A 25,937-nucleotide genomic window follows, 5' to 3' on the forward strand; every position below is an offset into this window, starting at 1 on the left:
TGCATTGTTAAAGGGTTCTTCAGACTGATGGACAATGTGCTGTAGATGGTTCTATTCAGAACCTTTTTGAAAAGGGCTCTATATAGCACCAAGAGGGTTCTTCTATTGTTGCAATGTCAGGCTTGTTATCATAGAAGAACCCTTCTTGGTGTTATATAGAACCAATTTCAAAAAAGGTTCTATGTAGAACCATGTAAGACACACTTTCCATCAACCTGAAGAACCCTTAGCAACGCAAAGAACCCTTTCTTCACGCAAAGGGTTCTCTGAGTGTTTATGGTTCAACATTTTCTTTACTAAAGAACCCATGAAGAACCTTCTTTTTAAGGGTGTAGCACAGAGAAGCCACTGCTTGAAAAGAGTGCATTAAGACCTCTTTTTTTAAAGGGGCTTTGCGGCCTAAAACTAGAGGTCAGTGTGTTATTCATTGTGCTGTGCTGTATTCTAGAGAGGAGCGTTATATCCCTCCGCTTCATCAGTTTGACAGAATTCACAACTTTAAATTGTTTTCATGTTTTCGTTCATCAGCGTTCTTTCACTACAGTACCCAGCATGCATTACGCAAATTTATACGACAGTTAGTTCCGGCCACGCAAGCTGATTGGTTGAGAGGCGTTCTATCCGCGCTGATATTTCGCCATAACATCACGGGTTTTTCACAAACACTGTATATCTCCGCTAAGACGCCGTTGCTAAGCAACGACTTTGACAACTGTAGGAGACGCTCAAGCCGTTTGAACGTTTTTGCTTCTTACTTTGCCACAAACAGAAAACGGACACTTTCAAGATCGCCGATTTGGTCAGACTCTGAAGATGAGTCTACACTAAACTCCCAAACTGTCATCACCACTGAGCAGCTTTTCAGTCGGCAGCTGTGACAGAAGAACAGCTAAACAACCTGGAATTAGCCAGAAACGAACCGAATACCATTCGCCAGACGTGTAGTCTGATCTTCAGAGTCTGACCAAATCGGACTGAGCCATAAAACTGACGCGATAAAAACCAGAGAAGCTGCTCAGCGGTGATGACAGTTTGGGAGTTTAGTGTAAGGAGCTGAACGAACTGCCGGCTGTGCAGTGAGTGAGCGGAGCTCGTTAGTCTGACGTAGCAACGAGCTGCTTGTTAAGGATATATAATTTGGCAGAAGGAATTGCTGACATTAAAACATATTAAAGGGCGCGTTCACAGCCCAATTTATTAATTTCTCACTTTATTTATTTAACTGTTGTATAAAAGCAATAGAACACTCGAGGTCGTGTGTTATCGCGAATAGCGTAGCCTAGCGCACTGCTAGCGTAGCATTAGTGTACCTCAGTAGTCACACAAAACCCTAAAGAAAACAGCGATTCTTTCTTCAGCACAAATGGATGCCCTTTCAACCAAAGAAGAGACGATAAGATATATAGATGATTTAAAGACATTTATTCACAGTTATCCGACTGTAATAAGATACTCAGCAGTAACCAGGGGCGCATTTACTGATTTTGGGGCTCTAAGAAAAAGACAGGAATGCATACTTTTAATAAGTGGTCTCCTATGTGGCGAAACTGTGTACACTGCAAAAAATGCTATCTTAAATCTAGTCAATATACACCGATCAGGCATAACATTATGACCTTGTTTTTACACTCATTGTCCATTTTATCAGCTCCACTTACTATATAGGTGCACTTTGTAGTTCTACAATTACAGCCTGTAGTCCATCTGCTTCTCTGCATACTTTGTTAGCGCCCTTTTACCCTGTTCTTCAGTGGTCAGGACCCCCATGGACCCTCACAGAGCAGGTACTGTTTGGGTGGTGGATCATTCTCAGCACTGCAGTAACACTGACATGGTCGTCGTGTGTTAGTGTGTGTTGCGCTGGTCTGAGTGGATCAGACACAGCAGTGCTGCTGGAGTTTTTAAACACCTCAGTGTCGCTGCTGGACTGACAATAGTACACCAACCAAAAATACCAACCAGCAGCGTCCTGTGACTACTGATGAAGGACTAGAGGATGACCAACACAAACTGTGCAGCAGCAGATGAGCTACAGTCTCTGACTTTACATCTACAAGGTGGACTGACAAGGTAGGAGTGTCTAACAGAGTGGACAGTGAGTGGACACTGTTTAAAAACTCCAGCAGCATTGCTGTGTCCGATCCACTCATACCAGCACAACACACACTAACACACCACCACCACATCAGTGTTACTGCAGTGCTGAGAATGATCCACCACCCAAATAGTACCTGCTCTGTGAGGGTCCATGGGGGTCCTGACCACTGAAGAACAGGGTAAAAGGGCGCTAACAAAGTATGCAGAGAAGCAGATGGACTACAGGCTGTAATTGTAGAACTACAAAGTGCACCTATATAGTAAGTGGAGCTGATAAAATAGACAGTGAGCGTAGAAACAAGGAGGTGGTCATAATGTTACGCCTGATTGCTGTATAATGTCTCTCATTTTAAGAATGTTGTGAGAATATTATAAAATTATTTAACTTATGTCAAGACATTTTTACTCAAGTAATTTTATTGAGTCAAATTATTTCACTATATTGGCAGATAATTTTGCTTGTTTTAAGAAATAAGAGATTACTTTTTCCACGAAATAAGTCATCAATCCCATTACTTTTAAAGAGCAGTAAATTGTAATGGATTACTCTATTTTTTGGGTAATTACTGCAACACTGAAGCAATCTATATATTTTTTTTTGTTTTGTTTTTTGAACATTCTGTTTTTTATTTTGTAATGTTCAACAATGACAACACAGTACAGTATAAACTAATAGAAGACAACCCCTTGTTTGGTTTCCTACACCCTTTTCCCTAAAGACCTGTCCTTGTCTCTCTACTCCACTCAAAGCAATATAATAAAACAGTGATAATAACCTTAAGTACAAATAGGAAATAGATAAAATACCTAGATGAATAGAAAATTGAAGCAATCTATATTAACGTTAACTCTAGCTTTACGTACAGCCTGCTGAGCTGATCAGCACCCCGTTCTGAACTACAGCAGTTAGCTTTTGTTTTCCTCCCTGTTTCGTGTCAAAAAACGGCCGTTTGGTGGCGATGTGGACTTTTATTCTGCCGCTCGTTGCCACTGAAGAAGAAGAAGACGAAACGGTAGCTCGACAGCTAGAAGGCTAAATAAAAACTTAAGATTACAGCTGTGAGCACTACGGTACTCTGGAAGCTGGGCTTGAATGTGTAACCTGAGGCTTCGCTCACTCCCATAATAACAATATAAAAGCCTCAAAATGGACTACGACGAAAAGACCAGGTCTCTGATGTTCACGCTTACTTACATGCTAATGAAGCGGCGGAGAGACTTGACTAACGCCGAGACTCGGAGACGGAATGAAGCCCAGCAGAGAATCAGACAGAGGCAGTATTTCCTCCAGAGACAGAAGAGGATGCTCATGGTAAGTTATGCGGTGTCTGTGTGCGTCTCAGTGGACATTTATCATTGTAAAATATATACAAGGTCCACGATAGCCAGCATAACGGCGCCTGTTAGCTGGTTAACCTCCTTAACTTGGTCTCAGAGAGGCTGGATCAGCGGTCCTCTCTGAAAAATGGTCCTAGTTATGAGCTACTTAGCATTAGCAGTTAAGAGCTGTTTGAGAGCCACAACTTTGGGTTTCAGCTTCATAATTAAATTGTCCAGTGTACTTCCTTTAGCCTTTTCCATACTTTAGCTAGTATTCGTATGTTCTTTCTTCACTGTGTGAAAACACTGGCCTTTAGGCTTTTGCCTCAAAAATGAGGAGAAATGTTTCTAAATTCATGACGAGTTTTGGTCTGTGTGCAGTCACAGGTCTCTCTCTGGATGAGTATACAAACCAAACCCACTAAAACAGATTTGTTTAGCTAATAGACAATGGGTACTTACGAAACTTGAGTCAAAATAAATGGCAATATTAAATCCTTAACATGTATCAATATTAGTATAGCATCATTCAGAATGGTTTGATGTGAAATGTGTGATGCTAGAGAAACACCTCGTCAGAATTGTTTGCAGTGGTGATGATGGAACCAGGTGTCTGTGGCGCTTAAGGCTCAGAAACTACATCACACAAAGTTATTATGTGAAATGGTTACAGATACCTGCGTGATGTCTAAGACATTTTTTAAAAACACATTAATGGTGGATAGGTACATGAGTAATGTTGTAAAGCAAAATAGTGCCCAAAAACGTTTTTTTCTAAGGTTTACCTTTAGACCACTGTTATCAATACTACATACAAAAACTCAGGAGACATGTGTAGGTTCAGTATTCCATATGGAAATTATGAAGATGTATGTAGGTTCACTGGTGGTTTTGGATAGTAAATAAATTGGTTATATTTGTGTTGTAGACATCATGACCCCTGGTTCCTATCACCACCACTGTACAGAGTCTGTGCTCTACAAAGTTTCTCTACATTGAAACATTTCACATGAAACCACTCTGAATGGCTTGTTTACATCTCCGCCAACATTTCAATCGGTGGAATTCCCTCTTTAAGTATTATCAAGTAGTTGCCATGGGTGTCTTTTTTTTCGTAAATCTCTTATAAGGCTCTCTAAAGAATTTACTTATTGACATGAAATACAGGCTGATGTGTGCCTAATTATGTTGTAACTAAACAATCACACTTTCTGGGTAAAATAGAGCTTAATAGTTACAGTTTTGCTGTTTAAAATTAGTCAGTCAACACGTGGACATGTTTTTTTCTTTTGGTATTTTGGGTTATGTTTAGTCTTTGCTATAAAATACACTTATTGACCAGCCGTTAATCTTTTTATTGCTATGGATGGTAAAGTATGCTGTTATAAAGTATTCATACACAATTCTGTTTGGAACACTGAGTCCAGCTTTGTTTTCCTTTTTCCAGATGTTGATTGCTCAGAGCACCCGTTCTGTCAGCGTCGCACGCACTCGTGCTTGGACCAACATAGAGAGCACTGATTGGTGGGAGCGGGTGGTCATGACAGAGTTCCAACCCTCTGATTGGCTGGAGCACTTTAGAATGAGCAGAGAGACCTTCTTCCTCCTCTGTGGGAAGCTGAAACCGCGCCTCACTCGGCAGGACACCTGCCTGCGGCCGGCGCTGCCCCTGGAGAAGCGTGTGGCGGTGGCCCTGTGGCGCCTGGCCTCTAACGTTGAGTACCGGACCATCAGCACGCTGTTTGGCGTAGGTCGCTCCACCGTGTGCAAGTGTGTGCGGGAGGTGTGCCATGCCATCGCTGTCATGCTCCGCCCACTCTACCTCCGCACACCCAGTCAGCAGGAGCTGGAGGATGCTGCCCGTCTTTTCAGCACTCGCTGGGGCTTCCCGCACTGCGTGGGTGTCCTGGGCAGCCTCCACGTGCCAATTATTGCACCGACTGCCAATGCTGACAGCTACTGGAACAGCCGCGGCTGGCTCTCTGTGGTCACTCAGGGCGCAGTGGACGGTCTCGGCCAGTTCTGGGATGTGTGCGCTGGCTTCCCTGGGGGCACCGAGCATGCCGCCATCCTACAGAACTCTACACTGTGGGCCATGGGGTGTGAGGGCGGCCTCTCACCCCGTGATCCACCGCCTCGGAACTTCATGGGCAAGCCCTTGGGTTACCTGATGCTGGGGGATGCTGGGTATCCCCTCCAAAGCTGGCTACTAAAGGGTTACCCTGAGTCTGAGGGACTAACGCCCGGGCAGCGGGCTTTCAACCGGCGTTTGGAGAGGGCCCGCAGTGTGGTGGACGACGCTTTCCTGAGGCTCAGGGCACGCTGGCAGTGCCTGCTAAAAAGAAACGACTGTCACATGGACGTGGTGCCCACCATGATCCTGGCCTGCTGCATCCTCCACAATGTCTGCGAAGTGCACGGGGACACTTTTGTGGACGAGTGGGTGCAGGCTGTGAGACAGGAGGACAATCCACAGCCGGCTGATGAGGCGCCGGCCTCAGGCGACAATCCTGCCGGAGATGAGGTGCGAGCGCTGTACTGTGAATACTTCTTGCAGCAGGACAACCAGCAGAACCAACAGGAGCAGCAGAACTGAGACAAACTGTTCTCTATAACTGCCCTACAAGAAAGTGTTTATTAGATATCTACACAGATTGGCCATTTTATCAGAAACTCCTACCATATAGGTGCACTTGGTAGGTTTGCAGTTATTGACTGTACCCTGATCTGTTGTTCATCAATAAAACGAGACCACTGTAGGGCCACTGCTGATGAGATATTTGGGCGGTGGACCATTACAACAGCAGTGACGCCAGGGTAATGCTTTATTTGAAGGCTACCTACATTGGGACTTCATAACACATTTATAAGCACTGAATCATGACTAAGCAGTTTTAAAGCAAAACATGAGCATTTATAAATACCTTATGTCTTAATCCCAGTATGACATCAGATATTTTATAAAGTGAATCACACTTTGATGGACATTTGCTCCATTTATAACACTGTCATGAAGCACCATTACCAAGTAATAGAACTTGAATTAAAGTATGTTACATTGAATGAATGTGGCTGCAGACCTGAACAGTTAACTCTGTTTTTCATGTTTGCTGGCCTCTGTAATGAAAATGTTATTAGAATAATATTACACAAAATCTGTGATAAATCAAAGTGCATATTTAAAAGTACATAATCTTGTACTTTTGTACTTGAAATAAAACTCCTACTTTTACTCAAGTACATAATTTTTGTATTTGTATGGATGCATATGGAAAAACATGTATGACAATCATCACATAGTTTATGGGTACCAGAATCTTCCATAGACTGGTATGTGGTGCTCTTAACTAGGCCTCCATCTTATAAGTTCCAGTTTTTAGAAATGATGCTTCATAACAATGTTATAAATGAGACAAATTACCATCACTTTGGTTTGAAGCCCTTTGTGGCAATACAATGTCATTTACTCCATCTTGTGATTACTGCCATAATGTATTCAAGAGTTGCTTTACAAATACACAATTTAATGCTTGTGCATGTGTTTTGAAGTTTTGTCTAGGTAACCTTCAAATAAAGTGTTATGGAGACTGACATGGTAGTGAGTATTGTGCTGGTATGAGCATAACAGGCAGCAATTAATTGTAAGCCAAGTTCACCCTGAATGGACATATGTATAGGTGTAGGCCTACCTTGTTGCTTCCGCCTTTGGTGATATTTGTCTGTAGCTGTGCTCTTTGTTTTCTTTCTTACATTTCTGTTGTAGTGTTTTTGTCTACTTTACTCTAATACCTGTTTTGATTTTGCTTGTCTTTATTTGTTCCTGCCTGTTCTGTAGTTCAAATAGTTTGTAGTTTTTTTGTAGTGACTTTTGTAATTTTTTTTCACCATTTCTGAAGATCAGCTGTCATTGTGTGAATGTTTCATCATGAACAGACCATAAAACAGTTCAGATCCTTACGTCTTAAAATACATTTTAAAAACCGAAGGTTATAACATGGCTGAAGATGTCTTCTTTTTACTGTTATTAAAGGTATGACATTCTAACACGATGGCTAAAGACCAGGTTGAAGAGCTGATGTAGAATCAGGAGAAGAGGCAGGTTGCAGAGTGTATATTAAACTAATTTACAGTAGCACATCAAAAGAACTGCAAGATGAATAAAGAGCGGTTAGGGAAATTGAGAGGAGGGCTAATGACAGTCATATGTCATACATGCATCCATCTCAAACTGTATATACAGTCATATGTAAAGGTTTGGATGGACTTCAAATTACGTTTCTGTTGATTTTCTATATGAAAATAAGTAAATCCTCTACAGAGAACGCACTTCTGCACATTTTATTGCACAATTACTGTTTAAAGTTAAATAGAAAATGTGGCCTGTGAAAAAGTTACAGCACGTTTTATGTTTTGTTTTTTTTTTTCTTTTTTTTCTAATTTCTTAAACTCGGGAAACAAACAGAAATTGTGCACTAAAATTAGCATCTGTTTGAATAAATTAGACATCAGTACAGTGTACAGTGTTATGCAGTGGAAATGGTATTTGTTGATGTCTTAAAAATAAAAAAACATTTTATTTGTTAAAATTGTGCGACAACGCTGTGAAAAACAAAGCAAGTTTTTCAAGTTACATATGCAGACGCTAGGATTTTCTCCTTCTCCTACAAAGAGAGCAAAGACCTTAAAGTTTGTGTTTCAGGGAATTCAGGAGTGCTGCAAAGCCAAAGCCGACATGCAGCTGGACACTATAACGCTCTCTGGTGGACGGTCCGTACAGATTCAAGCCTAAGTTGTTGGACTTATTGTTACACATCTCACTGTCACTGTTTCTGTAAAGAGTTCTGTTATGTCTTGAAGGTGTTTGTTTTAAAACAGGAAAGTTGTCTTAACTAAACTTATTTTATATGCTATTTGCCTCAAATACATCATTCCTTACTAAAAGGTCATGTGCTGCCGTAGTTTCTGGCATGTCCTCATCTGACCTCACAACCCCATCTGCTCATCTACTCTGTCTCAAAACTGTAGAATATGTAGGCCTAGGTTTCTTGATTCTATTGAGATGACCCACAAGTCTAGACGCCTCTAGACCCAGAAACCCTCAAGTGACGCAAATCTCTTTCCAGGCCACACTTTTCTTCTGTCTTGTTGGTTATGTTGTGTTGTGGCAGCTGTGCTCGTGGAGATTTAGATTAAGAATGGCTCTGAGGTATAGTCTGGGTTAAGATTATGTTGAGGATTATATTGTATATATAGACCTGTCCTATTGTTGTTTAGAAGGGAACGCACTGGAATCTGAGCCGACAAACTCATCAGGGTCAGGACATTTTAGCTGACATGTTTTTTTGATGTCTAGTTTAGGTATTTGGTGCGTTTAACAAAATAGGACTGCAAATTGCAAACGACAGAATTCTGAACATTTTTTAAATCAATCATACAAGACATTTATTACATTGTCTCCATGTTATTGACTTTTGTTGTGAAAAGTTATTTAGAGTGGTGCCATAGGTTCCCTAAAGACGTTTTCAGTGGAGAGTTCCTGAAAGAGCATGTGAAGAACCTTTTTAAACTTTAAAGAACTTACACATAATTAAATGGTTCTATACTAATTAAGGTTTTTTTCCTTCCTACAACCGTACACTCTTAAAAAGGCATCATCAAGGAGTCTTTAGTAAAAGCAGTGGTCATATATTAGGGCATGATCTATATATCTTGGTCAATATTAACAACCCATGATGATTGTGCTTTAGATAGTTGTGTTACTGGGAAGCCCAATATAAACTGCAGTATTTACATTATTTAAGACTTTAAGACTAGTTTCTGCCTTTTATTTGAGTTTTAGAAGTGTAACAATGAAGAACTGACAATCCTATCTCTCAGGAAAGCACTGTTTAACTATCTGAATGTTATATTAGAATCAAAAATAGAAAACCGTATCGGCCGATGACATCAATTATCAGAATTTTTAGCCCCTTAAAATCGGTGTCAGTATTGACCACAAAAAATCAGGTCTTTTATGACACCTCAGAAACTATAAATGCTTAAATTGTTCTTTTCATGTGTGCCATTCTAATTATGTTACAGTCAGTGTTATATTTTTTATTGCATCATTTATTATTTAGAGCTGTCACAATTACAATTAAAACTGGATTAAAGAAAAATCAATTAAAATATATGTTCTCAATAAATTGCTTTTCGTTTGGGTGTGAAAAACAGGTCATTGTAAAGTCATGTTCAACGGTCTGAACATCCTCCACAAAGTGGCACCGTTAGCATTCAAGTTGGTGTTGTGTGTGTCACTGACAAAATAAGAAACGGAGGAAAAAGAAGGATCTCATAAATGTATGTACATAAAGTAAAATTAAATGTTTGTTGTTACAAATTATATGTATATGAAGTCAAAGGTTTTGTTTAACTAAGTCTGGGCAGAACAGCTCAGCGGACAGCTAACAGACTCCTCCAGTAATATTCAGATTGCTGTAAAACACTGCAACATACGAAGTAAAGAACAAGGCATTTGCATGTCACAAGCTTCAAATGCTTCAAATGTCCATGTTTTAGAATTGACGCACGTAGTCAAAAAGTGAGTAGTGTGAAGTGCTAAATTTCAACATTACATTGAAATTCCTATAAAGGTGCTAGTGGAAATTAGCATTATTGTAACAATACTAATAAAGTGAAGATTTGTGCATTTAAAAAGCAAATGAAACAATTTTAATTTACCTTTTTTCTACTTTATGTTTTGGGCTTTTTAGTAACACAAAGCCGACAGCAAATTCAGTGAAAACCAGCCTAAAGAGCACTACACAGGAAAATGCCATGGCAAGTACACAACTCAGTTGCACATGCAAAAAAAGCTGGAACACCTTTCAAGCAGGGCAATCAAAGCACTGGCAGTGGACTATATGTCTCAAAATAAAACAATGTCAATATATAAAACAATATAAAAGAGAGTTGATGTTGTGAAGCAGTGGATGGCTGTTTCTGCCCTGGCCAAACATTCTACTCTCACATTCTTGTCCTTTTGCACAACAAATTGAAAGAATCTCCACGCCTCAAAAGTTGTAGACAGCTCTGCCATTGTTGTTCTGTCTCTTTTGCGCAAGCAGGCACTATTGTTTACTGAAATGTGAATTACTGAATTTAGAACAAGTGATGCGTTACATTACTGACTTACAGACAAATGTAATGTGGTCACAGTAATGCATAACTTTGTAACTTTGTAATTGTTTTGGTGATGTTTGTCTTTCTTTGGGTAGTATGGTGGCACAGTGGGTAGCACAGTTGCCGCACAGCAAGAAGGGCCTGGGTTCGATTCTTGGCCAGGTGACCAGGGTCCTTTCTATGTCGAGTTTGCATGTTCTCCCTGTATTTGCATGGGTTTCCTCCCACAGTCCAAAGACATGCAGTCAGGCCAATAGGACACGCTAAAATGGGTGTGTGTGTGAATGTGTATGTCTGTGTGTCTGCCCTGCGATGGACTGGCGACCTGTCCAGGGTGTTTCCTGCTTTCCCCTCACTGGGATAGGCTTCATCATCCCCCACAACCCAGAAGGATAAGCGGCTTAGAAAGTGTGCATGTGACCTTCATATTTGAAAGCAGTAAATTCAATGCATCACTTTATTCAGTGCACCAAAAATGATTCTGCTGTTGTTGCTAAGTGACAGAACCCCTGTTGCTGTCCCCTGCTGAAAAAAGGGCTATTAGAAACCATTAGGATTTAAAAAATGGAAATTGGCCTAAAAGATTCCAATAGAGACCACTAGTTTTCTGTAGAACACCTTTATATCCCATCAGATAAACATATAGAACCAGCCATTGGTCACCTGTTAAACCATTAGGATCCTTTATATTGTGATATGAACCCATTTAAAAAGCCAAAACACATTACAAAACTATCAGGAACCAACAGAAACATTTAATGGTTGCCATGGGTTTTTGCAGCAGAGTGTATGAGTGTAGGGACTGTTTTTAAGAGTGTATGGTAATGTAATGGTTACATGTCTGACCTGTAGCACTGACCCCTGACCATCATTCCAGCTATGATACATAGAGAGAGGCTGCTAGGAGGATTACCTTTCTGGAGCGAGGGAGAATTATAACAGCAAGGGAATAAAAGGATAGGGGGGGTGGCAGGGGGGGGCAGGGGGGGCAGTTGGTACGGATAAAGAGACACACACACACACACACACACCAATATATACACACCCGGGACACCAACACTGGCATTCCCGCCAAAATGATTCATCCCTTAATGATCGGCATCGTTGTCGTGAACACGTCCATGTCTGTGATCTTCTGGACCTTGCTTCTGGCCAACTCCTTCTTCAAAGAGTACGAGGACGAGCCCAGCAAGCCCAAGACCAGCAAAGTGTCTCCTGCGTAGGACACCAGGCATCATGTAGTTCGGTCTGAGCTCTGTACAGCAGTTTCTTTAGGGCTTTCAGCGCTTTCTTTCTTTTTGCCTGGATTTTGTTTCCCGTTTTATTTCCATCGTTCTTTTTGACCACCTTCAAAGAGCTCAAATCTTTTTTAACATTTAATTTTTCTCAAGCCTTTCTCAAATCTTCCAAAATACAGGTAATTGATATTTTTTTCTTAATTTACAATAAAGCACTCTAAATACTGTAAACTGTAAACTACTGTAAAGCGCTGTAAATTAAGCAGTGTTACGTTTTTAGACAAGCATAAGTTTGAACAACCTGGTCTTGTGAGTGAAAATGAGTTAATGCGTCCTCTACAGGGAACACACTTAAATATATCATTTTTTCTGCTAATTTTAGTGCACGAATTCTGTTTATTGAGTTTGACATATTGGAAAAAAGAATATAATATAAAAAATGATAACTTTTTAAAATAATGTAATGTAATAAGTTCACATTTTTCCCCTAGTATGTTAAATTCAGCAAATAAACAGTAATTGTATATTAAAATGTGCAGAAATGTGTTCTCTGTAGAGAATGTGTTCACTTATTTACACTTAGATAATCAACAAAACGACCATGGGCACACAAACTTTTGTATACTGTAGGTCATTTCATTTCGTTTTCGTATCATCAGGAAGCTCTTACTGTGCATCCTACTGTTTTGAAAGTCCTGATGATGTGGTTCCTCATTCATTCCTTCCTTTTAGAAAAGCTCCACTCCTTTCTAGTGTATTCTTCATTCTCTACCATCTCTAATCATTCACCACGGTCAGCCTGTGACCACAATAGAGATCATCCTGAAACGATTATATGCTAACTGATATTAACATAACAGATTATGATGGTGTTCGTTTTTAATATGTAATGCTGATGATGGTAAAATAGCGGTAAACCTGGAATTTTTTAAATTATTTTTTCACAACACTCTGCATGTGCCTCTACTCCATGAGTATATTTAAAAATATACATTTTAGACCAAAACCTTCTCAAAACTATCATAAATCAATGTCTCCGGCATCAGGCAACATATTCATAACCATTTCATGTAATAGCTTTATTTGATGTAGCTTTTAGTGAGCTTTTAAACTCTTAGGACGTCTGGTTTCTATCACTACCACTGTGGCTCAGTAAGCTCTTTAGAATGGCACGTTTCACATCAAACCTCTCTGAATGACTTTGTTTACAGGTTAACGATTTAATAATACAGAACGGTTGAAAGGTCGGTGGAATTCCCCTTTAAGAAAACAGTCAGGCCTGAGTCCAGTGCTCATTATTAAAAAGGATTCAGAGTTTATATATATGCTTTTTAGTTCGACATCTGTTGATCTACATACTTTGTTAACCTCCTTTTACCCTATGAACCCTTCAATGGTCAGGACCCCTACAGGACCACCACAGAGCAGGTATTATTTTGGTGGTGAATCATTCTCGTGGTGGTGTTGTGTTAGTGTGAGTTGCACTAGTACAAGTGGATAAGACATAGCAGCGCTGCTGGAGTTTGACGCTGCCCACCGAATGCTTTGGTCTGATGTTTTTGGTTGGACTATCATGATGCTGAGTTGTCACTGCTGGACTGAGAATAAAAAACCCCAGCAGCACTGCTGTGCCTTCAATTCAAGCCATAAATATCAAAACTTGGTCAAAACATGAGTTTCCAAAAAAAGTTGGGATGCTGCGCAAAATGTACATAAAAATAGAATGCGATGATATACAAATCACTTAAATCCTATATTTAATTAATAAATTGTACAAAGACAACATATCAGATGTTGAAACTGAGACTCTGGGCCTGAGCTCATTTAAGATGGACTGAGGCGAAGTGGAAGTGTCCAGTGGTCCGCCAAATCAAACTTTGAAATTCCTTTTGGAAATCATGGATGCTACGTCCTCCAGGCTAAGGAGGAGACAAACCATCCAGCTTGTTATCAGCGCAGTTCGAAAGCCAGTATTCATGATGGTATAGGGGTGCATTACTGCACATGGCATGGGTAACATGCACATCAGTGAAGGCACCATTAATGCTGAACAATATATACAGGTTTTGGAGCGACATCCAGATGATGTCTTTTTCAGGGAAGGCCTTGCTTATTTTGCACATCACTTTGCACTATTTTCAATTAAATATTGGGTTTACATGATTTGCACATCATTGCTTTCTATTTTTATTTACATTTTGCACAGCATCCCAACTTTTTAGGAAGCGGTAGATTAAACACAGCCTTTTCAGAACATTTAAGCTTCTAAAAGATGTTCCATGTTGAAGCTGGCAGACAAACATATTAGCATATATTTTACCTTGTAGCAGGTCTAATACATTTGGCCTTCTCCTCAGCTCTTAAAGTCAATAATCAATAGGAGCGCTCACTTAGCTATATCCAGCTAGATAGAGAAAAACCAACTCCTGATTGGTCAGTTTTCCGCTGGATATTTCAAGAATTTTGTTTTCATCCAAAACTTAAAAATTACATGTACTTAGTACTGTAACACTTGCAGAGTTTAATGACACACATGCATTTTTACTTCATATAAATAATTGCGTCTGAAGGCATATAAAGCCCTGAGGATTATCCTCTGCAAACCTATTTACAGTGATATGCAAAAGTTTGAATACCCCTTGTGAAATTATAACAGGGAACAAACTTAAGTATGTAAATTTTAAAGCACAATTTTTTATTTGCTAAGCTTAACATGTTGGAAAAAAACAAAACATGAAATATAAATTGTGCCATAACTTTTGCACAGGCCATGTTATATGTTTTTAATATGTTAAATTAAGTAAATAAACAGTAAAAGTAATTGTGTGTTAAAATGTTCAACACTGTAGTCTCTGTAAAGGTTAACTTATTTTCACTTAGAAAATCATCAAAACACCATTTATTGCACAATTTTAATTTATTTGCTTTATTTGCTTAGTTTAACATATTGAGAGGAAAAAAAAAAACACAAAATCTAAAATGTGTAATGACTTTTGCACAGGCCACATTTTATGTTTTACTTTTCCCCAGTGTGTTAAAATCAGCAAATAAACAGTAATTGTGTGTTAAAAAGTGCAGAAGTGTGTTCTCTGTAGAGGATGTTTTCAAATCAACAAAATGAGCCATTTGACCGGGCGCCAAAACTTTTGCATACTACTGTAAATGCATTTTTGCCACATAGTGTTTTAAAATATTTTTAAAAGGCTTTCAAAGGCTTCTTAGTTTGTCTTTTGCCATTGAAGTACTTTGGAATCTTTGAGGGCCGCTGCATGTTTTTTATTGCTCAGTTAAGTCCATTATTATTGTTTGGCCAAAATGTTATATAGGCCCTTTAAATTGGCATTAAACCTTTATGTTATGTTCTTCACATTCACAAATCTGTTTATCATACATGGTTCCTAGGGAACCAAAAGTGGTTCTTCTTTGGCATCGCCATTTGTGAAGCTTAAAAAAAAAACTGTGACATAAGTTGCTTTACATATATTACAGTATACATTCATATGCAAAAGTTTGGACACCCCTGGTCAAATGGCATGATTTGTTGATTTGAAAATGAGAACACACTTCTGCACATTTTAATGCACATTTAATGCTTATTGGCCGAATTAAGTTTTTTTTCCCTCTTAATATGTTAAACTAAGCAAATAAAGCAAATAATACAAATTATAATGCGATAAAAACAATTGCGGAAAAAAGTCAGATTGAAGTTTGGTCCCAGTAGAGAATGTGTTTATTCTCATTTAGAAAATCAACAAAACTTAGTTTTTGCAATATATTGTACTCAAATGAATAGAAATTGTGCACCAAATTTAGCAGCATGTTTAAGTGTGTTCCCCGTAGAGGATGTGTGCTTATTTTTAGGCGCCCAAACTTTTGCAAACGACTGTATTTTCCACATCCGTTCCAGTTCCGACAGGACCTTGTCGTGTCAGCTGATGGGATGTTATGTAGTAACACATGTTTATGACGCAGGCAACTTGGTATTGGTGTTGGTATTCAGAAGTGCTATCAGTGCAATGTCAGTTGAAGCCCTTATGCAACATAGATTATTTTGAGGCGCTTATGAGAAGGGCATTCAGGATTATCGGCAGGATATATTGGAGAGCCCAAACAGAAATTCCTCACACCTCGCCACTCTCCTTTCAAAAAAGTGAGAGAACCTCCCTCGATATCATCATTCTGCTCGTCCAGCTCCACCGTCTACAGGGCAGTCATGCTGCATCCACTCATGATTGGGATTGTAACGGTCAACACTCTGATCACTGTGGTGGAGTGGACCTGGATGATGAGCGAGGCTATGAAGGGGGAGGAACCTCCCGAGAATGCAGTTGCACCGGCGTAATCGTGTGCTGCCAATCAGCCTGTAATCAGAATATGGAGTTCTTAGATCTCCTCATGGAGGTACATAGTGGTAGGAGAAAGTCTTTCACTTCAAAACAGCTGCTTATAGACCAGCGTCATCTGCAACATGAAGGAGCTTGTAATGTATTAAGGTAAGAGCATGAACTGTATTGCGTTTTGTAACTATAGTTTGCTTTAAATAGACTTCTTTGGCTATTTTTTGTTTCTTTCCCTGACCACCACATGGATGTCACTGCTTAAAGGGGAATTCCACCAGTTTCTCTACATTTCCACATAATTCATTGATTGAGATGTAAACTAAGTCATTCGGAGTGGTTCGATTTCTTTACAGTGGTGGTGATAGGAACCGGGGGTCATGATGACTCTAACATGAATATAGCCATTTTAGTTACTATCCAAAACATAGATGTGTGTTCTGAGTTTGTTGATGATGGTAAAATAGGAGTAAATTTGAAAGGGACTATTTTACCCTAGAATGCCCTGGATGTACTTCCCAAACATGAATGTGTCTTAAAAATATATGTATTTTAGACTAGAAGCTTATCTCACTGCTGTAAAACAGTGTCTCAGAATTATGCAATGCATTTGTATCCATTTCATGTAATAACTTTCTGTAAAGGGAGCTTTCAGAGGCATCAAACTCTTCAGACATCTGGTTCCTGTCACCACCACTGTGGACAATTTTGAGTAGGTAAGTTTCTCTAGACCGAAGCATTTCATATCAAGCTATTCTGAATGACTGTTTACATCTTATCCATTTAATTATAACCAGTAAATTAAACCATTATGATGTAAGTAAAATCATTCAGAGTGGTTTCATGTGAAATGCACTGTTCTAGAGAAACGTGAGAGACGTCAGAATTGTTCACAGTTGTGGTGAGACGTGGAACCAGACGTCTGAAGAGTTTGATGCCTCTAAAAGGTCCCTCACAGAAAGTTATTACATTAAATGGTTATTAATACACTTCCTGATGCCTGAGGCACTGTTCATTGATGGTTTTGAGATAAGCTTTTGGCCCAAAATAGATATTTTTAATCCATTCATGGCAAAGGGTGTGGTGAGACAAAATAGTACCCAAAAAACTTCCCTTTTTTCAGATTTTTATCATTATTTAACTATTATCAATATCATACAAAGCTCAAAAAATTGCAGTTTCACTAGTGGTTTTGGATAGGAAATAAAATGGCTAAGTTTGCAAGATTGTGAACCCTGGTTCGTATCACCACCACTGTAAGGAAGTTTGAGTGGGCAAGTTTTTGTGCAATGCACTATTTCACATCAAACCACTCTGAAAGACTTTATGCAGAACTTTGGAAAACTTAATGAAATTTTGCAAACATGTGGCATTATTGTATCTAATTGAAGTGACTTTTGTTTTTTAAATTCAACATAATTAGGATTGGCAGATAAATCAAACACTGCTTGTTCCAGCAGGATAAGATAGCTCAACATCTCATTCTTATCCATGAGAACATCCTGTACTAAGGACCCTCTGTGCCATTGTTTTTCCTACAGGCAGAATTAAGAAGGCAGACAGAACAAGGATGGGCTACATATATGTGGAACTTGATTAAAACAGGCCTAAGCTTCTTTCAGTGTTTCAGCTCTTCACATTACTCTCCTGTCTCTATAATCCACCCCAAACTGAGTTAGAATTGAGTTAGAAAGCTTGGCAGACTGCCTTAGAAGACTGTTTACCTCCATCACTAGGTCAATTCTTACTCATTCACCATCAGCACAAATAATCTCTCTGTTTAAACTATATATATATATAGGAACACTACCGCTTAAGTTTGAAAGCACAGTAATATTGCACATTTTTGTTGTTTTCTATACTCATAAAAATAATATACAGTGTAGATTTAAATATAATAAACTACTGGAGAAATGGTGTTTTATGGTGTTTTATTCAATATTTCAGTATTTCAAGAAGTTATTAAATGAAGAAAATAAATCAGATTGTCTATTTTCAATAATTGCCCACTTATTTACCTCAGGATTTTGAAATACAGGATGCTAATTTTTAGCTAAATTTTCTATGCCTCGCTTCATCTCATCTTTCTCAGTCATTTTAGAAATATCTACAACTCTGTTCATTATTCAGGACACATCTATACTTACGGAACCCATCCCTACTACATTACTTTCAGGACTCATCTACACTTTCTAGAGCTTCCTAGATTCCTACTGAATGTATAACATGCTAATACGCTAGTTGAACAGGATTAGCACATTAGCATATTATACATTTTGTTGCAACCAAATTGATCTTATATTACTGAAAACATTTGAATGGCACTGTATAGGACCAGACGATGTAACCATGCTGGACTTCTTCCTTTTCAATACAGAATAGATCTGTGCATAACCATTAGCATAGCACAGAAACAAGAAGAATGGCTAGCAGTGCAGAAGAGCTGATATGGAACATCACTGGCCTGCATCCTCCTGGCTCTCGAAACCTGCTCCAGGCTCAGAACGGAGACGCGGTTTACTTTGTGGATTACAAACCCCCAGCACGCGACACCCTCACTCTGCCTCGCAATGTTCTTTACGTGCTGGCTGGGGTGTTGCTGGTGGTGGTGGCCACCTACGCCATAGTGGGTCACCTCATTAATGACCTAATGCACGACTTGGCAGGTAGCTTGGTGTGAGCTGTGTCCATCACCCCACCTGTGTTGTCAAGAATTGACACCCCATTGTGAATTTTCCTTGCCATGAAACCCAATATCTGAAGTCATGTTTCAAGAAGAAGCTTCAGTCCATCCGTGTACATCTGTGTTCATGATGTATAACTGTTGTTTTTTTTTACATTTTTAGTGAGTTTCTCTGCCCTTTCTGATCACAAACATCTAATTTCATCTGGTCCCCTGTGGAGACCCTGCTATGTCAATGAAAATGGTTCCAAATGTTTTTAATATGCCATTGTAAAACTCAGTAAGATTAGCACGTTTACTGACTAACTACTAAGGCTAAATTTTACAGAACTCTGGCAAAAATCCTTGAAAAAATTGCATCACAAGTCAGCTTTTGTAAAAGTACCTACATTTGTAATGTTTTGTTTTATTCCATAATGATTTTATTTGGTATGCTAGTGAAAGGCCACCCTATTAGCATAGCTTTTGTGGAACGAAGCTAATGTTAGCATGGTGGCAAATATGTTGTTTTCACCATTCCTACTTAGCTTTTGGCTACAACAACAGATTCTAGCTTCATTACTGAAGCATTTCAAACAGGAAACTCAATCTTGTGGTGACTTTAAGCTAAATTTGCTGCAATTTCTCACTAAACTGAATGGGATTTTTGACATTCTGTAAGTTTCTCCAAAACAGTGCATTTGTGGGTGTTACTTGGATCGGTCAGCTACTAAGTGCATGCTAACATCTCTCTTTCTCTCTTTTTATTCCTTTTCTGTCTTTTAGATTGGGTCCTTGGTCCTAAAACTGAAGTAGAGGATGCAGAAAGAGGCCCTGGCGAAGGAGAATATGATGATGATGATGATGACGACAGTGATGATGACACCAATGAAGAAGGGAGGAGGATGAGCGCAGAGGTGCAGGCTAAAGAGGAAGTAGCTGGCTTGCTGCCGGGGCTGCAGAGATGTTCTAGCTTCTCCTACCCCTGCGCTAACCAACATGGAGGCCGGGCCAGCTTGTCCACTCAGCAGAGAGGGTCATGTCCTTCTACCAATGAAATATCAATCTCGCTACCATATGTTACTTCCCTATGAGTTTTAAAAGCCTGTCCTTTCTTTTTATTTTTTATTTTTCACTTGAATACATTTCTACATAACTGAAACATGTTTAAAGGTACAATAAGTGGCATTTTACGTTTCATATGTTGTCTTGCTGCTGGTTACGTGGCTGGACATTGTCCGCCTGACCCTGTAGGAATGAAAGGGATTTTCTCAGCCAATGGCCTTCCAGAGATTATTTGACTTTACGTTCTTGTACAGCAGGCTAAACCTACATTAGGTTATGTGGAAAATCCTTCTTATTGTACCTTTACATTGTAATCCTGCTTAATTTGTTGCTGTAGGAAAGCAAAGCATGTCATTTTGGTCGCTTGGGATCAAAGCTTTAACACAACACCGGTTCCAAAATGCAGTGGTGTTAGTCTGTTGCATTCACAGTTGTAGAGTTCTACAGATCAGCTGTAGTCCTATGTAACTCAATGATGGGTAACAGAATTCCAGAATTTTGTTTACGAATGTAATTCTGTATGTTGGTTCTATGGAACAGAGTTCTAGAATTTCTTGGGTCAGAGTTCTAGCTCTTCATGGACCAAAAAATCTCTACTAATATATTCGATGTAACGAACTTCTTGTCCTGTGTGACAGTTCTGTGTAACAGGTGGTTGGTTAAGCTTCTCAATAAAGAAATACACTGACTCGTCTTGTGTGTGAATCATCTCTTTATCCACTACTAATGCCTGGAACAGTACAGAAAGCTTAGGGTCAGGGTCAGGGCCAGGTTAACTGGACAGAGGTAATTGAGGTTTCATAAGTAGCATGGATTTCATGGTTGTACAAGATCTTATGAAATCGCATCATCTAATCCAACATGCTAATCATTCTAAGTCAGTTATTCCATTCCAGTTTTTCAGGAACTAATATATTAATTCAAGTTTATCATTAACATGGTGTATGAACAATTTTATTGGAAGTGTAAAAGGTTTGTTCCTATTTTTATACAAGCATTTTTACGTCATCAATGTTTCATCTCTTGTTCTACATTTTACATCAGATTTCTGAAACAGATGTTTCCATTTCCACACTACATTGATCAATTTAAAATAAAACATGAAAACATTAATTTTACAACATTAACATTCATTTTAAAACATTAATAAAGTAAATGATAATAAATTCCTATATAACAATATATTTAAAATATATAAATCCAAAATTTATATTTAAAATGTGGGCAAATATTTGAAATTTTCCCAATAAATATATGTTGCTTAAACACACAGTACAGTGCAAAAGTCTTCTAGGCTCCTAAGCACATTATTTAAAACCATTTATCTTGGCAAGAAGTGTTTATGATTGTAAAAATGCCATATATCATCAGGATAGATGTTAATAAACACAAACACAGTAAAAAGTAACAAGAATTGTTTCCAGAAAAGTAAGGCAAATGAGGTAGCATGAAGAACAAGGTTTGGTTCTAGATTGCTAGAGATCTGTTCAGTTCCATCACCAGCACACTTGAGTTGATTTAATGGAATATTGATTAACCAAACCAGATATTGGATTATAACTACAAATAATACTGGGCTTCTTTGAGGAGAAGTCTGGAAATTAATAAACACATTGAAATGTGTAAAATCACTACTTATTGTATTAATGTAATTTTATTTATTCTATTATTAGTGCTCTCTGAGTTTAAAACTTCTGTACAGTACTGTATGTCTAAATGTGTATGTCTATAAGTAGTCTTATGCAAAAGTTTGGGTGTCCCTGGCCAAGTTATATTTTGGTGATTTCCTAAGTGAAAATGAGTTAACACAAAGAACACACAGATATGTTAAAGACAAATATATTTTGTAAAAATGTATTTTAAGAGTAATGAATCCAGGACAGCACAACAGATTATTTGAAGTAAATGTATTCTTTTATTTGCACACTGCTAATTGTAAGGAACTGCACTATTTATTGTAGTTAGTTATTACAATGAGAAGAGCTGGATGGATGAAATGTTTCCTGTACCGTTCTGTTTTTTAATCTATTGAACTCTACTGTAAATTAAATCTTCTCTTTAATATGTCATAATAAATTTTTTACATAACATACATTTCCACCTGTATTTAAGAAAATACTAAGAATGTAAGTAATGTGTTTAGATGTGACTGTAGATACATTACAATGCATTTCTCATATTTTTTTTTTAATTTTTGCCATATCTTTCCTCATCTCTGTCCTTGATGTTTGCTTCCCCCATCAACTAATTTAGCCATAAAAACACTGTACTGTCACACGATGAAGAGTAGATGACATCATTCATGTCTTCAGAGGAGCCAAAGTTCAAAAACTGCTGTTTTTATTCAGTATCGATAATTTGTTTTGTTCTCCATTTTTAACAGGATCCATCAAACATGACCACCCCATCACACGAAACTGAGACCGAAATTTTACACAATTTATTTGCAATATTCACAGAAAAGCTGTGTAATGACCCATTAAAAACTGACATTAGAAGGTTTAACCTTCATAACAGTTTAGTCTGAAATAATCCATCTTGCCATAGTCATAGTGCTCTGTCACAAGCTCAGTATGATGGGATTGTACTTCTCAGACTTATCTGACACAAAATAAATAAATAAATAAATATGGTTACTGAAGGGGGAAAATCTGCTTTTGGTAAAAGCTATATGTCATTAAAACTATGGACAAAAAAATGACTTCTGAACATGAGAACACTTCAAATTAGACTGACCATATCTCATTTAATAACTTGTGAATCTTATTTAAAGATGTAAAATCATGAGAAAAAACTCAAACTCACTTGGCAAACTCACTTTCATAACATTACAAGACTTTCCAATATCATTCTTACTGCAATCCAGAGTTTTAGGACTCAGATCATTGTTGAGCACAACTACAACCCGGCATCAGATACTGAGGACTTTATACCAATCAAAACCAGTTTCTGGAAAACCTAAAGAACTTATGAACAACATAAACTTATGTCACGTTCTTACAATGGTGCACTGGCTTTGTTTGCTAGGTGTTTCAGATGATAACCTAGCAGTCCTGGGTGCTAAGCCCCACCTGCTAAAGGATAATATCTGTAGCTAAGCTCTTTGACCTTGAGGTTCTCAGCCAATCACAACACTTGATCCAACTGCAACTGTATAAGCAGTAAGCATGGAGCACTAGACGATAACAGTCTCATTAATTTACATAAAAATGGAAACGAAATGAAACTAATAGAGGAGTAGAAACCTGATGAAGACGTCCTATCATGCTGCTTTTCCCAGAAGGATGGTTGATGCATCATTATTGGATTCTTTATTACATGCTTAAGGTATGTACTGCACTGTAAGTTGGTGGTCATGGTCATGGTTTGGTACTCAACAGTGTGTTTACTATACACTCACTGGTCACTTTATTAGAAGCCTCTACCTTTTAAACTACACCGGTCTATTTGTTGGTGTACAATTTCAGAACGTAGCCCATTATTGCACAATTTGTGTTAGTCATCCTCTAGACCTTCATCAGAGGTCAGTTTCTGACCACAGATCTGCTGATGGCTGGACATTTTTGGGTGGCGGTCCACTCTCAACCTAGCAGTCACACTAACATGAGCAAAAACTCCAGCAGGACCACTGATACACTTGTAGCGGCACCACACACACTACCATGTCAGTGTGACTGCTGTGCTGAGAATGACCCACCACTACCTGGTCAACAGCAGCCCTGTGGTCAGAAACGGACCAGTGATGAATTAAGTCAAGGGGGGCTGACAACAAACAGGCAAATATATAGTGGGTATACCAATAAATTAGATGGAGAGCGATACATTCCATAGACATTGTTGCTAAAAGAATAGTTATTAATAGGGTGACCATATTTTATTTCTCAAAAAAGAGGATACTGGGGGCAGGAGGGCACCACAGGGCAGGCTGCAGAAAGCAAATGTCAACATGAAAGCAAAGCCAAACCAAGGACATTTTATAGAACTTAGAAATACTGTCCAGATGTATTTTACAGGCCCCCAAAAGAGAACATGTCCTAGAAAAAAAGGACATTAGTTACAAAAACACTGTCCTAAAACTTGATTCTTACTGTGAAACGTGACATTTGCTGTTGCCAATCTGTTTTTAGTGTTCTTATCTTTGGCAGAATACTGCAATGCTGTAAAGGAGCACACTGTCCAGGTCAGTAGAAGGTCGCCTGGCCCTCCACCCCTCTCCTCGTCACCATGGCAGGTCCTCGTGAGCCCTCAGTCCTGAAGCCTCCAGGTGATGACGAGGTGTTCTTTAAGAGCTACATCCCACCTGCTCGAGATGCCATCCACATGCCTATACACGTCTTCTATATGCTCCTTGCTACCATCGTCATCATCATGACCCTCTACGCCATCATTGGTCACCTGATCAAAGACCTCATCCATGACTTAGCAGGTAATGACAAGCTAGGCTGCTTTAGAATTAATGTTAAAGGAACAGTTTGGCTAAATGATATTTCATATTGGGGGACAAAATGTGTATTTATAAAATATATTTGAAAATGCATGGAGATGGCTAAAACATGTATTCATGCTTAGTGTGATTAATACTTGAAATACATTCTGGAATTAAATAATGTATTTAAAAGATATAAAAATATGTATGTTTATGTATTTAGTGTCTGCCTTGGTTACATCATACTTACATTGCATAGGTGAAAAAGCAGCCATCTTGAAGCCTTGGACAACTGACATGATTCAGGCTTCAGGCTGGCTGCTAATAGTGTTTCTAGCTTCTTTTTTAATAAATAACAGAATGTCATACAGTGCCAGAAACTACATAATCGAGTCTATTAGCGATGACTTAACATGGTTTGTCTGTTGTAATGATTTAGCCATAGAGTTTGTGCAAAGCTTATTGGTGAAATATTATCATTCATTACTTGTTAGCTACATTAGCCTTTCAGTAGTGCAAAATTACAAAAGCAATGACTGAATGCTTGACTGGATGATCAACTAGATGGACATTTTGGATGATCGACTACGTTTGAGGTAAGAGAGGAAATTGTATAAATCTGATTTTTCTATTGCTTTAATGCGTAATTGTAGGTTTGTAGGCCTGTTCTCTGTTTATATACCTTTGCAAGTGGTGACTCAGTGTTTTCACACTGTTTTTGCACAGCACTGCATAATAAGGCAATCTGTCAAGAACAGATTGCACTTTCTAACTGCCCAGTGAAACAATGAAAACAAACACAATTATTTTCAGCAGCAAAATGTTAAATCAGAACAGCAGAAAAGAGCAAATAACTCAGACCTGCAGTGCAGCTGTCTCAGTAACCAGCCCCCTTCCTCCTTTTCTAGACTGGCTGTTTGGAGAGCAGCCGGAGGAGGTGCAGGTAAACTTTCTGGAGGCGAGGGATAAGTTCATGGCGGACTGGTGCCCGGAGACCAGCCCAGAGCTGGAGGCACTGGCCCGAGCTGAAGAGATCAAAGTGAACATGGAGGGCAATGCCCGCGGCCCGGCTGTCTGGGTCATCTCTGACGAACCACGGCCTCCCCGCACTGGACCACGCGTGGTATTCGGCAAAAACACATAAACAGCTCCTGTCTCCTTTAAAATACACTCAAAAATGAACCAACAGAGTTTTTACTTAAAAAACTGAAAAAATGTCAACATGAAATAAATTAATTGTGTCAGTAAAACTGACAAAAATGAATGAAAATACATTTCAATAAATGAAAATTGTTCATGCTGGTCCAAAGAGAACTCAATTAAAAATGAAACCCAAATAAATTGCACAAAATTTTTTTTTTTTATTATTATTTTTGTTCCATCAACAATTGAAATTCATGCTAAGGTAACAACATCTATGCATACTGAATCTACTAGTTTGATTAAATGGAAATGTGAGGCATAATAGAATTTTCATAACAAGTTCATAACAACTCATTTTTCTGAGTGTACAGTGTTCCTCTACATTCTGTATAGTACTTACAAATAATGTTTAGAACTTGTAGGGCACTATATAACTTTTTGAAGTCTTTTAAATAAATATTATAAAGTTCTGCACGTTCTCATTTATG

General features: G+C 38.6%; 1 protein-coding gene across 1 annotated transcript; it reads left to right on the plus strand.

Annotated features, from left to right (window-relative positions):
• Positions 1-3,095: 3,095 nt before the first annotated feature.
• Positions 3,096-8,325, plus strand: LOC118797441 (protein ANTAGONIST OF LIKE HETEROCHROMATIN PROTEIN 1). The gene is made up of 2 exons (XM_036556797.1): positions 3,096-3,409; positions 4,865-8,325. Exons 1-2 carry the CDS (start codon positions 3,245-3,247, stop codon positions 6,011-6,013), a joined length of 1,314 nt encoding a protein of 437 aa, XP_036412690.1. The 5' UTR covers positions 3,096-3,244; the 3' UTR covers positions 6,014-8,325.
• The last annotated feature ends 17,612 nt before the right edge of the window (positions 8,326-25,937 follow it).

The sequence above is a fragment of the Colossoma macropomum genome, unplaced genomic scaffold, assembly GCF_904425465.1.
Source record: "Colossoma macropomum unplaced genomic scaffold, Colossoma_macropomum, whole genome shotgun sequence".
NCBI classification, from domain to species: Eukaryota; Metazoa; Chordata; class Actinopteri; order Characiformes; family Serrasalmidae; genus Colossoma; species Colossoma macropomum.

Coding starts and splice junctions, on each gene's coding strand:
- LOC118797441 (XM_036556797.1), top strand. CDS start 3,245: ATGGACTACGACGAAAAGACCAGGTCTCTGATGTTCACGCTTACTTAC. Junction 3,410..4,864: donor GACAGAAGAGGATGCTCATG/GTAAGTTATGCG, acceptor TCCTTTTTCCAG/ATGTTGATTGCTCAGAGCAC.